This window comes from Sturnira hondurensis, unplaced genomic scaffold (genome assembly GCF_014824575.4).
Source record: "Sturnira hondurensis isolate 20B ecotype Veracruz unplaced genomic scaffold, ASM1482457v3 Scaffold0022179, whole genome shotgun sequence".
Taxonomy (NCBI): Eukaryota; Metazoa; Chordata; class Mammalia; order Chiroptera; family Phyllostomidae; genus Sturnira; species Sturnira hondurensis.
The window spans coordinates 1,999,043-2,011,472 of NW_028094810.1; the positions used below are offsets into that span (position 1 = coordinate 1,999,043).

Here is a 12,430-nt window from a genome sequence, read left to right on the forward strand (position 1 = left end):
ATACCTGTCACGTTCTGGAAGCAGAGTTTTACCTGATGCAAAGTGTGGGTCAAGTATGGCCGTCTGTTCTTGGCAGTGCCAGACCTCTAGGACTGGGACCCTAGGTTGGCCTCTACTTACTGTGAGCAAAGCCCAGCTGCCCAGCTCTCCCCATAGGCCTTCTACTAGCTGACCACCTGAGTTGTGATGTGTAAAGACTCAAGTTCCCCATGCTACTGAGTGACCTCAGAAGGCACAGCTCACAATGCCAGCTTTGTGCATTATTGCAAAATAAATTTATTTGGAAGATAAACTTTTATAAAAGGTGAGAGGCAATTTGAGATTCCAGATGCAGCTTGTCTCTTAGAAAGGTTTAACTTCAAGTAGAACGATTTTGTGTCTGCTTTTAATCCTGAACATTCTTGAATCATGAGACAGCCAACTGTTCATACAACACACTCAACATCTTACTCTAGCAAGTGGACCCACAGCTTCAGGCTTAGGGGCCAGGGTGCTGCAGGCCTCAGGCTCAGGAGGTTCCGGACTGGGCTGCTGCGGCCACTGGCTCTGACAGCATGGACAAGTCCTGGCATCCCAGCCCTTCCCTCTCCTGGCACGTGCCAAAATCATGATATAAACCCAGCCTGGTCCACCCCCAAGGCAGGGGTATCTGCCCAGGTCCCTGGAGGAAACCAGATGGACTCCTGCCTGACAGTGTGCTGATATGGTAGGGTAGGCAGTTCCTGGTGGGCTGTCCAACCAAGGACCCTGAACAGGTGGCCTCACTAGAGCCTTACCTGGCTGCCTGGCAGCCCAGGAGGAGGAGGGACAAAGGAGGCTCATGGGTGTGGCTGCTCTTGCCCATGTAACAGCAGCTATGTGAGGGTCCTGGCAACAGCCTGCAGGGAGGGGAAGTCATCATCCCGGGCAGTGTGCAGAGCCTGGTGGCTGCTGACATCACCATTTGCAAGCACCTGCTGGCAGGTGGGGCACACACAGCAGTCCAGGCCAACCTGTCGGGTGCTGGCCTGCCACGCGCTCTTCTTGTTCCTCCTGGCCTTGGTGCTAGGCAGCCTTTCTTGGCCTCGGAAGTCTGTGTGTGCAGACAGCAGCTCCTGCTGCTTGGCTGTGTCAGGCAGGAGCACCAACAGCTCATTGAAGATCTTATGGAAGTTCTCCCCAAGCAGGTCCCGGCAGCTCTTATAATACTGGGCTGCAGAGATCACGCCCTGCCACCCAGAGGCAAAACCAGTCACCCTCGGCCCAGGCTTGGACCCCAGGTGGCAGGCTGCACCCCCACACCCCCACCACTGCCTCCCCCGCTGGTCTGACCTGTCTAAACTCCCCTGAGTGACTTTTGAACTCGCTGAATCGGGCTTCATCACTCTGCAAGAAGTCCTTGATGGACTGGATGAGCTGCAGGTTCCTCTCCCTGAAGTTCTCGGGAACCAGGTAGGCCCGAGGTGCTGGTGTCAGCCTGGGTCTGGGGGTCAGTAGATGGGACACTTCAGTCTTTGGGGTGGCCCAAGGTGAGGGAATTCTCCCCTGGCCCCCAGGAGCACAAGGCTGGACAGCCCACCGCACTTACGCTTTTGTGGTGGTGCTGGTGCTGGGGACACAGGCGGGGTGGGAGCTGGGCAGGCTGGAGAAGCCAGGGGGTGGTTTGCTAACCGGGGGCACCAGACCTGGCGGAGGTGGGAGTGGAGTGGAGAGCACCACAGTGCTGAAGCCTGTGGAGGTGGCACACCAAGACCCAGATAATAACCCTCACTGGCTGGAGACAGCCAGGCCTCATCCCTTACTTCCCACGGGCTTCCCAGCCCACCCCTGTCAGGCTTCCATCCAGACCACAACTCCCCTGAAGAGCAGGCCCAGAGCCTGACGACACTCAAAGCCAGCATGCATGCTGTGCTCCCCTGTGGCAAATCCTTGCCTAAGTTAACTCATTAACTCATCTGCCCTCATCTTGAGGGCAGAGGACTGCCCAGTTTTACATAGAGCATAGGGACACAGAGAGGTTACATGGTGGACCAAGGTCACACCGCTACAGATGGTGGCCTCTGTATCCAGATTTCCACTCTGCTTCCGAGGCAGCTAGAAACCACTACACAGGCTCATCTCTCCCCACCTACAGTCCTGCGTCTGCTGGTACAACACAACCTTGGGCCTGGGGCGGCTCCAGCCTGACTCTACTACCCTGGCCCCTTCCCAGATGTTCAGAAGCAGACCTGAGCCAGGTGCACCTACCTGGGGGAGGGGGCATCCTGGGTGGGCAGGGGCCACCGCCAAGTGCTGGGAAGTCTTCCTGGAGTGTGGGGCAGGGGAGGGGCCCCAGGGGCCGTGAGAGCCCAGGAGGTTCCTTGGGGACACTCCGAGTGGGGCCTGGCCCCTCTGTGTGTCCATTGACGATGACAGCAACTGGCCCCTCAGCTCTGCCGGTGGGGGCCTGCTCAGCCCCAGGGGGGCCAACATTCTCAGGCAGGGATGATGTAGCACCCAGCTTCTCAGAGCCCACCTTCTTCTTCTTGCCAACTTTGGTGAAGGTCTGGGTCGAGGCCAGTGCCAACAGGGAGGCGACAGGGACTGCAGTGGGTACACTCCGTAGCTCCTGGGCGGTGAGGCCAGCGCGGCCATCCTCCTCCTCCTCCTCCTCCATGGGGGGTGGCCCACCCTTCTTGCCACCTTTAACTCCCTTTCCAGCCTTCCTGGGGGGATGACTGCCCCCGCTGGCAGCCTGAGCCCCTGGGGTGGGCTGTACCACCTTCTTGCTGCTGGTGCTATTCCAGGCGGAGATGAGGCAGGTGGGGGCTGTGCTGGGCTTGGAGATGGAGGACACCAGAGCAGGGAAGTCATCCTCCTGGAAGGTGTTCCTGCCCCTGGCAGGAACGGGGTACACCAGTGCCAGCCCCACAGGGCCCAGGGCTGCTGCTGTGGAGCAGGAGGAAGTGGAGGTGCAGAGACTGGGGAAATCTTCATCCTTGAGCTTCGAAGTGGGGGGCAAGAGGGTGCTGAGCCCAGGGAGGGGAGAGGGGTCAGCGGTCGGCCAGGCCCTGGACTGCCCCGCACCCACCCACTCTCTGGAGGAGCTCTGTGCTTTCACCCCAGTTCATGTATATGTGTACCTCAGAAGTGTGGCCCCTGCAGCTGGGCTGCTTGCTGGGAAGGCCTCTTGGCTTACAGGACCATCCGTAGAGGTTTCCTTGGGGCCTACAAGACACAGTGGGATCCCAGATCAGGGCTGACTAATGTTGAGAGGGCAGAAGCAGGACTTCTGGGGTGACTAAGGAGCTTCCCAGGAGGCTCCTTGGCCCAGGCAGAGCTGTCTGCAGGCAGAACTGGCTCACCTGGGCCTTCACCCTGAGCCCGGAGCAGGCGCCGGGGCCCCCGGGGCTCCTCGGGTCCCCACACCCCTGCCTCTTCCTTCTTGAGCCTGCTGCCTTCCTCCCGGTCCTTGCTCCTGTGTGTCTCCTGCTTTTGTTGCATGGCCACGGAGGCCCGGATGGCAGCTGCCACTTCTCGGTCCTCTTCTTCCCTGAAATGGGGAGGCCTTCAGATCAGACAAGGCCCTGGACTACAGCAGTGTGCTGGGAGGAGCTCGGTCCCTAGGAAGCCTGGATACCAGGAGGCTGCCAGGAGCTAGGTCTAGTCCACCCTTGCTGGTCACAAAGGGGAGCTGTGGAGCAGCAGGTGTCCTCCCTCCAGTCTTACGCTATAGGCAGCACCTATGTTTAGTGCTCTGGGGTAGCTAGCACCAGGGGTCTGCAGATGCCTGGATCCTGCTTGGCACTGGAGGTGGCCTCAAGCCCGAGTATGTGCCTGCAGCACTGGTGTTTCATGGCACAGCTGCACCAACTTCAAGTAACTCAAGCCCTTCTCACCCACCCCTACCTACAGGTCCTGGTGGGTCTCGCTGAAACTAGAAGGAAAAGGAGGATACGTCTGCTCGTTGAGGACACTAGGCAGACCTTGTTGCCACGCCCAGAACACCGGATGCCAGAAGTCCAGAGTCCCTTGATCCCTGTGCCTGTTCCTAGCCCAGCTCTGGGCCGCCACCACTATAGTGGTGGTGCCAGGAGAATGTCAGCAGCATGCAAATCTTCCCACCTCTTATACCTCCAGCTTCCTCGGCGGCTCTGCTGGGATCCACGGCTACTGGTCCGGCCTGCTCGGCCCTGGCGGTTATACCTGTCCACCTCCTCATAGTCCTCACCACTGACGATCCCTGTGGCCAGCACACAGCCTGTCATGAGCCCAAGCCAGACTGATACTTGTAGACCAGAGGCTTCCTTGCCCCACAGCACGTGAGCCCTAGGAACAGGCTCAGACGCCTTGAGGGGTCCACATCAGCCTTTGGCTTCTAGGGCCTAAGCACCAGCTCAGAGCAAAAAGTGGGCTCGGAGAGGGGTCTGGGCCTGGTAGCTGCCCAGCCTCAGGACAGGACCCACACACAGCAGGTGCTCAACAACCCTCCGACCTGGAGAGAGCCCCAGGACCCCAGAATAGCAGACCCGAGATGCTGTGGAAACTGGCCAGGAAAAAGAGCGCCTGCCATCACAGTGTGCTCAGAGGAAAAGCAGGCTTAACAGGTGTCCCTCGTCCCTACTGACACATGAAGGGTCTAGTCAGGACCTGAGTCTGAGGCCTCCAGAGCAGGAAAATATGAACCCTGTATCAGGAGCACCAGGCTGGAGCCCTTGGGAGCCCCATTCACCTTCGTTCCGACGTGAGTGCCGTGGTGTGTAGCTGAACTGCAGGTCAATCTGGCGGTTCTGGCGGGCCTCAGCACGGCTGCGGCTGTGGCAGGCTGTCTTGTGGGCCTTGAGGTCGATCTCGGTGCGGAAGGCATGGGTGAACTGCTCAGTACTGCAGCGGCCCTCCTCACACAGGAAGTGCTTCTCCCGGAAGTGCTCACGCAGATAAGCATAGTCGCTGACAGAGTGTCAGCAGGAGCCCTGTCAGCCCCACCACCCTAGCCAGTGGCCTCTGCCCAGCCTGCTCCAGGTGTCTAGCATAGGGACCACCCCATGCTGCCCTGCACCCACCTGTAGTAGTCCTGGGCCCCGTCCGAGTCACAGAAGTGGCAGAAGTAGTGATCTCGACGCAGGTGCTTTAGCAACTCATCATTGTCCAGGTAGCGCTCATCACAGAATTTGCAGAGTGGGTGCCCGCGATGTGATGTGTCATCAGGGTCTCCCTGCATGCGGTGCCGTGCCAGGTCCTTGCGTGAGTACCACTTGCGCTCATATGTGAAGATCTGAAAAGAACAGGGGACTGGGCATGGGGTGCAGGCTCCCAGGCCTCCCACCCCTTCCCACAGCTCGACTGTGAGGAGGGACCCTGATGGTGGCAGTCTGCTCAGGGCTGGCAGACACCAGGAGCCTATCTTGTCACTGGGAGCCCTGCCCTGTCTGGGCTGTATGCAGCCTGAATGCCCCCCATTCTGCCCAGGGATCTGGGAGGGGAGGATGCTGGGGGGTGGCTCTAGGGGTCTGGCCTGTCCAGAGTCGGAGGCAGCAACCAGCCTCTCAAAGCTGCTTGACTAAGCCACACCATGTCACTCCTCTATAGGACCTGGTCACCATCTAACTCTGCCTGGGGTTCCCCCTGGATCCCTGAAAACCCCAAGTAGGTGCTGTGCGGGTGAGGACGCACCTTGAGGTATTTGAGACACAGCTTGCAACAGAAGAGCTCATGCTGCTTCCTCATATGCTGCTCCAGGTCCCCGAAGAGGCTGAAAGGTGGCAGCTCTGGGCACCTTGGGCACTCATGCTGCAGCAGCTGCCTGGGAGACACCGAGAGCCACCCGCCCCCGCAGACACTCAGTGTCGCCATCTGGAGCAAGCACTGGCACCTCCTCATGGCCCTGCACTCCATGCCCCTGTAGCTGCCCTGGGAGCAGGAGCCAGGACAGGCACTGCCACCTGTGCCCTCCATGGCACTGCCCTTTGAGTCAGGTGGTGCTGAACCCAGGGTCAGGAGCTGCTCCCTGCCAGGGCCCAAGTCAAGCAAGGCCACAAGATGGGATTGGGCCTATGATCCATGGCACTACCCCCTGCTTCAGGTGGACATGATAAGCCCACACAGGGAGGCTGGGGTCAAAAGCCCAGATTCCAGCCAAGCCTGGTGTCGCCCCTCCCCTGAAAGACTAGTACCACCCCATGACAACTGTACCCTTTCATGAGCTTTTTCCGCCATGAGCCAAAAGAGCCTGATTTGCAGCAGCTCTTGTGCACCTCAGAAGGCTCCAGAGAGCAGGCATTAGGTGCTATGCCAGGAGCACTTTCCTGGAATCCACCCCCTGCTCCCATCTCTATCAACCCCAGGAGGCGTGCTGTAAGCGTCTCCAGTTACAGGAAACAGAGGACAGGAACCCAGACACCTAGCCCTGATGTCCATGCTGCACCAAGTGCCCCTACCCTTCTGGGGGTTTTAAGGAGCACAGGAGGTGATGGGGATACACCCATCCCCGGCCACAAAGTGCCCCACAGATGTATGCTGGGCAAAGACCCTAGGAACCCAAACAGATGCTTCCTTCCTCACCTGTACAAGGCAAACACTTTCCCATCAGCAAAGTAGATATCATACTTCTTCTCATGCTGCAGCTGGTGGATGGCAATTGTAGCAAAGGCAGGAAGTTTCTTCCCGAAGACCACCTGGAACCGAAAGTGCAAGGACCTGGTGAGCAAGGCAGTGGACAGCCACTGGAGGTCACAATCAGGAGAAGAAAGGGCACTCAGGGCTCCTCCTGGGAGGCCGGTGGCAGGCCCCCACAGACAGCAGCCTCTTCTCTGAGCCACTGGAGGGCCCTCCCCGTGTACTTGAGGACAGAGATGCAACCCCTAGCCTCTCCAACAGAGGGCGGCTGGCTGACCACTCATTCATGGTCAAGCATACACCTGGATAGACAAAGGCGGCTGTAGAGACAGTGATCCGCAATGACAGGGACAGAAGGTCTAGGCAAAATGGTTTAATCACATGGGGGCTGAGTACAGGACAGTTTTCATGGCAAGAGACAGAGTGCAAAAGCAGCTAAGGAAACAACGAATGCTGCCAGGCCAGGATGCATAAGGACACCATGTGTCAAGGCCCGGCTACCCTGCTTCCACCCACGATGTTTCCTCATTGCCACAGGAAAAGGGCTCCTCCACAGAACTCAGTTATGTCCCTGGTGGTTCCTGGCCAGCTTCCTCCCTGTTAACTGGGCTGTCTGTGGGTGCCAAAGGGACAAGCTGTTGTGCATGTGACAGAGCTGGATGCAAAAACCTCCAGAGCCCAGCAGCTTCTCAGGGGTCTCCAGCACTTGTGGGTGTGAAGCCTGCTGGGCCTGCCTGCCCTTCCACAGACCCCTGCACGGGCAATAACCAGGCCCCTGTCCAAGTGCCCAGGCCTCCCCTCAGCGCCCACAAGGACACTGTTCTCTCCAGGACTCCCTCATCTTGGAGCGCTCCTTTGGCTCTGGCCCCCCACTACCCTCCCCTTGGATCAAGACACCAGCCTGTCTTCTCTCTACGCCCCTTCCTGCTCCACCACTGTCCCCTGGCCTGGAGCCGGCTACTTGCCTCAGCTCAGAGTCCTCACCAACACAAGGCGGGTGAAGGGATTTTCACATTGAGAGAGGTTATGACAAAGTCATCCCTTTATGGTTAGGCTCAGCCAGGGAGGATGTCTGGGACCAGAATGGCCATGAACCTGGGAAAGCACAGGACTGGCTGGGGAGAGCGGGTGGTCATGCTGTCTCCCAGCAGCAGGGTAGTTAAAACTGGTTCCCTGGTTAAGGAGCCAGGGAGCTCAGCCTCCTCTTCCTAGCACCCTCTGAGAGAGAGCGGGAGGCTGACACTCAGGCCTGCCCCCTACTCTGCCCCCAAGGGAGGGTCATGATCCAACCACACCCATTCTGGGGAGGGGAGCACTGAGCAGGGCCCAAACAGGCCTTTCTTCCCCTGGTCCTCATGTGTGGCAAGGCCAGGGACTGCCCTCTGCCACACACTGACCTCAAGTGGGAGCCTCATCCCAGCTGAGCTCCCATGTCCTCAGAGGGTAGTTTCAGCTCCACCACCAAAGGGTTACCCTCCCCACTCCACCCCAGCTTACCCTCAGGCCTAAGCCTCAAGATGGCCTCTTCTCACGGGACCTGTCCAAGCCCAGCCCTGCCTTCTGACTCTAACCCAAAGCCCAGTTCCTCCGGCATCCCACTCGGGGAAGGGAGCCTACAGTCCCAGCACCACAAGGCTGGGAGCTACCGGCTCAAAGAGGCACCTTAGCTAGGGTAAGACAACACAGGCTGCAGATTTAGGAGTTTCGGCACCTGCCTGCAAAGTGGCCATGTGAGCAGCTCCACAAGAGAACCCTTAAGGCTGCCAAGAAGCATCTAAGCACAGCAGAGGAACAATGGACTTGCATCCCAGAGAAAGCCTGTGCTGGGACATCCTGTCACATCATCTCCCTGTTCCAGTGCCCTCTTTTCAGAGGTAAGCTCCCATCTACTGTAGGTGGTGTCTCCTTGGGCTGCAGGTACCCTTGCCATGGACACAGGTGGGGTGAGGTCTCCAGACCAATCACCAGGCAGCTTGGTGGGCACTTGTCCCTCCTGAGAGATCTGGTGGGGCAGCCTAGGCTGGGCACACCTGAGCCAGGCTAGCAAAAGGGGGACATTAGGTTGGCTCAGGGAGGGACTGGAACCACAGGAACAGGCTTGGGAGAGGAAGGTGACCATGCAGGCATATGGCTGGAGTTTTCTGAGAATGAGGGTGAGCAGGTTGGGAGCCAGGGGTGTAGAGTGGGGATACAATGACTTCCCTTCCCAGACAGGACTGGGCCTCCCCCAGGCCTGCACCAGAGGCCAAGCCCAGCAATAAGCAAATGAGGGGACAGCAACGCAGCCTAGTATGGCTAAGTGTCCTTGTCCCCAACAGAGGGTGAGGGGAGTGGTGAAACTGAGTGGCTAGAAAAGACAAGGGCATGGTAGCCTGGCCAGGGAGGGGCAGGAACATACCAAAGATCCAACCAGACACACCCATCCTGGTGATCACCTGATGGAAGAGGTCATGTGTTCATGCACAGAGGTGAAGTCAGGCCTAGCTACTTGAGGACGGGCCATCTTGGACAGCCCCTGAGTAAACCAGGCAATAAGCGACCAAGGGGGAATTCGCAACCCTGGGTACGTCCAGGATGGCCAGGGTAGTCCTTGAGAGAAAGGGGGAGATGGGAGTGAAAGAGCTCCCCTCAGGGCACTCCACGGGGAGGAGTCTGTGGCCTTACCGCTCTCCACACTCTGTATGCGGTGGGTGCTCACTAAGGCTGAGCGCCTGAGAGGACGGGGGTGCCAGGAGTGACCACTGGCAAGAGTGAGCCAGATGGTGAGGGATGGGCAGTGAGGATGGCCCTGACGCAGAGGAGGGAACGTAGTATGGGCCCGTGGGGATCATTCCACATATAATACAGGCACCAGAAGAGTCCAGATGATAATCTTAGAGGAGGAGATCCAGGACCAGGGTAGTAAGGAGGAGGCAGCAACAACAGAAAAGCATGACCTGAGTCGGCAGGTCCTACCTCAGAACCTGCCTTCAGCCTTTTCTCCCACTTCCTGCCTGTGAAATGGGGGTTGGGACTGTATTAGGTGGTCTGAAGAGCCCCTCCTAGCTCAGACACATCACATTTTGTACAGCAGCCCCATCAAGCCTCGCTGACATCACTGAGGATCACAGCAAGGTCGAGAACAAGATGAGAATCATATTTCAGAAGAAGCTGCCTGTGGGAAAGATGGGACAGGGAAGAAAAAAACAGGAACTGGGGATCTGACATCACTCTCAACCTTCCAGCACTCAGCTGGGACTCAGCCTCCACCCTGAGCACCTGCCAGCAATCTAGATCAATCTGGCTCCTCGCCTGACCAGCAGCTGCAGAGCTGTGCTGCATCTGCTCTTCCCATTACCTGCCCCTATAGGCTGGTACCGGGAAGCCCTTGGTCAAGGTGCAAGAATTCACCAGCAAATACAGCTGGTCTGTTCCACACAGCATCTTGGAAAACTTTCCTCCCCACTTTTTTCAAGGACTTAGGTCCATAAGGGAGGGCAGAGCAGAGGCCACTATGGGATTATAGGTCACTAGAGGACAGTACAGAACTCAACAAAAGAACAGGAAGGGTAGGGTGGAGCAGCAAGTTCAAGAGTGGGAGTGAAGCAGTATTAATGGACAGGAGCATCTACTCCCCAACCTTCCCTTCCCGGACACCCTTCTGCTGCCTAGCAATTTGGAGCAGGCCAGAGAAGACAAGAGTCAGCCAGTGTCACCTGATGCCACACCATACCCCAGCTGAACCCCGCTGAAAGCGTGTGTCAACATCCTCTTGTCACAAAAGCACTTGAAGGGTATGGGACCCACAAGGAGTGAGAGAGGCCAGATGCTGACTACAGTAGGCATACATAGGCACCAGCACACTTCTGAGTGAAACCAACAGCGCACAGGACAAGGGCCTCCTTGGCACCTTCTTTCCTGGACGGAAGCTACAGGTCTGCCGAGACACCTGGCCACCCAAGAGTTACCTCATGCTCTGCCAGACTGGCTGGGAAGGAGGCAGGCTCTGGCAAAACTGGGAGGTGTCCTCTGAGTAAGCCCAGGGTTTCTCCAACTGTTCCCGCACCCACCTCTCTCCCAGGGCCACATCCATCTCTGTCCACCCCATCACAGACTGACTTTTTCTGATGGGGCACAAGTAGGTGCCCACAGAGTGCTCATGGGTTACAGAATGCACTTGGCTTTCACATACATGTCTACTTTAACAAAGAAAAAGGAAGAAACCTATTCCTCAACAATGTCTTCTATGAAGAGAAAAGTCAGATTCTCTGGCAGATGTCACCAGCCTGAGCTTTCCACGAACAAACCAGGGAAATTTCACAATGCTGGAAGCAAACAGATCTCAAAGTGCAGCAAATCAAGGGAGCCCCAGCTAGGTGCTCCCGGCCAGCAGCTGGCATTGCAGGGAGGGAGGCGGCAAAGCTCACTGGTGCCCTCTGACCCCTCCACTAGGGACAGAGTCAGAATCTCCCCCTTCACTAGGGAGCTGAGTGAGCCATCAGCTGGAACTGGCAAGGACGGCGCTTTTATCCCTACCCACCAAGCACCCTGAGGAGACCTCAATGGTTCTGCCTTCCCCATGTGTGGGCAGGTCTGAGTGCTATTCCCACTCGATAGATGAAAAATGACAGTCTCAGTAAGGAGAGGTGAGGGGTGGGGCGGGGCAGGAATACAGCTGGGCTGGCAACACCCAGTTTGACCCTGTGCTCCCAAAACAGATTGCCCTCTAGGTGCCCACTTGCGCTGTCTCCTCCACCAGAATGGAGACTCCTGAGGAATAAACACCAAAAGACAAGCAGGTCGAAGAGTTCTTGCTTTGATCATACTCATTTCTATGACCTGACAGGAATTCCCGGAGCGCAGAAGTAAAGTCCCCGCTGTCCCACAAGAACCACTCTCTCTTCGGTCCATATCGTTCACCTCCTGCCTATCGGTCCCAGACGCTCCACAGTAGGCCTCACGGTCAGGACACTGCCCCGGATGGCCCGCCAGGCCTCTTTTCTGGAAGCCGGCGCCATCAGGTCTGCTGGCGGAGGTCAGGAAGGCAAAGTCCCCTTCCGGTGCCGGGTGCCCGCCGCCCAGGGCCGCACCGCCCGGCCGCGCCCCCGTGACCAACCCGAAAGCGCGGCCTGGCCACCGCGACGCACCTGGCGCAGCTCCTCGCGGCACACCGCGCAATATCGCTGTTCGCACAGCACCCGCATCTTGGTAGAGCAGCGGTAGCACACCGGATGGTCGCAGCGACCCAGCGCCGTGGTCTCCAGGTCCCCGCAGCACAGCACGCAGCTCCCGCCGCCCTTCTCTGGAGCTGCAGTCGCCGCCTCCAGGGCCGCCCGCCGACTATCCGCGTCTGCAGCCGCCGCCATGGTAAAGGTTCCAGCCCCCTCCCGGCCGGCCTGGCGTGGCCAGGCTCCTAGCGGGCCCGCCCCTTCCGGGGCGAGGCCACCGCCCCGCCCAGCAACGGCCCCGCCCGACGGAAGTGCACGCGAGATTTTCGCCCCAGAGGGGCGCTGGTTAGAGTAACACTTTTGGCACCGGCCGCTCTAGCCGTGGCGAGCTTCGCGGAAGTCTCCGGCTAGTCTCTCCTGAGACCCTTTTCTTGGAATGCCCTCTTTTCCTGCGGCTCCATCCAGGAATAACATGCAGTGGGGTTGCCTGTGTCAAAATTTGTGAGAGAATTCAACCTAGACAGGCATTGAGAGGCCCTGTATGAGGCACTCTCACATCCTATGTCAGGAAAGTCCTACAGGACGAGCTCTAGGTTAACCACAGAGCTCTATGGTCGGGTCAGCCCTGCTCTTAACTTCCTGTGCCCCTTTATAAAGTATTTTCTCCATCTTTTTTACAGACAGATCGTACTTGTGGCTCATCGAGTCTG

At 58.1% G+C, this 12,430-nt stretch overlaps 1 protein-coding gene across 8 annotated transcripts; it reads right to left on the minus strand.

Annotated features, from left to right (window-relative positions):
* Positions 1–256: 256 nt before the first annotated feature.
* ZNF598 (zinc finger protein 598, E3 ubiquitin ligase) lies at positions 257–11,989 on the minus strand. 8 transcript variants are annotated; one of them, XM_037034447.1, is made up of 13 exons: positions 9,529–10,004; positions 8,972–9,088; positions 6,520–6,632; positions 5,632–5,757; positions 5,022–5,233; positions 4,691–4,908; positions 4,084–4,219; positions 3,324–3,511; positions 3,102–3,186; positions 2,227–2,987; positions 1,568–1,709; positions 1,312–1,462; positions 257–1,208 (listed from the first exon to the last, which is right to left on the minus strand). In XM_037034447.1, exons 4-13 carry the CDS (start codon positions 5,683–5,685, stop codon positions 855–857), a joined length of 2,301 nt encoding a protein of 766 aa, XP_036890342.1. In that variant the 5' UTR covers positions 5,686–5,757; positions 6,520–6,632; positions 8,972–9,088; positions 9,529–10,004; the 3' UTR covers positions 257–854. The 8 variants fall into 8 exon arrangements, with proteins under 8 accessions (XP_036890342.1, XP_036890339.1, XP_036890340.1 ...); XM_037034444.1 differs by lacking the exons at positions 8,972–9,088; positions 9,529–10,004 and adding an exon at positions 11,700–11,989 and having other exon boundaries at positions 4,093–4,219; positions 5,632–5,761; XM_037034445.1 differs by lacking the exons at positions 8,972–9,088; positions 9,529–10,004 and adding an exon at positions 11,700–11,988 and having other exon boundaries at positions 4,084–4,201; positions 5,632–5,761.
* Between the last annotated feature and the right edge of the window lie 441 nt (positions 11,990–12,430).

What these genes read in the sequence shown, in the direction of transcription:
- ZNF598 (XM_037034443.1), bottom strand. Translation starts at nt 11,918, where the DNA reads ATGGCGGCGGCTGCAGACGCGGATAGTCGGCGGGCGGCCCTGGAGGCG. An exon ending in TGTGTCTCAAATACCTCAAG is followed by an intron (nt 5,234 to 5,631) that starts GTGCGTCCTCAC and finishes TGTTCTTTTCAG; the next exon opens with ATCTTCACATATGAGCGCAA. An exon ending in GGAAGCTGGAGGTATAAGAG is followed by an intron (nt 3,512 to 4,083) that starts GTGGGAAGATTT and finishes TCCCCATTTCAG; the next exon opens with GGAAGAAGAGGACCGAGAAG.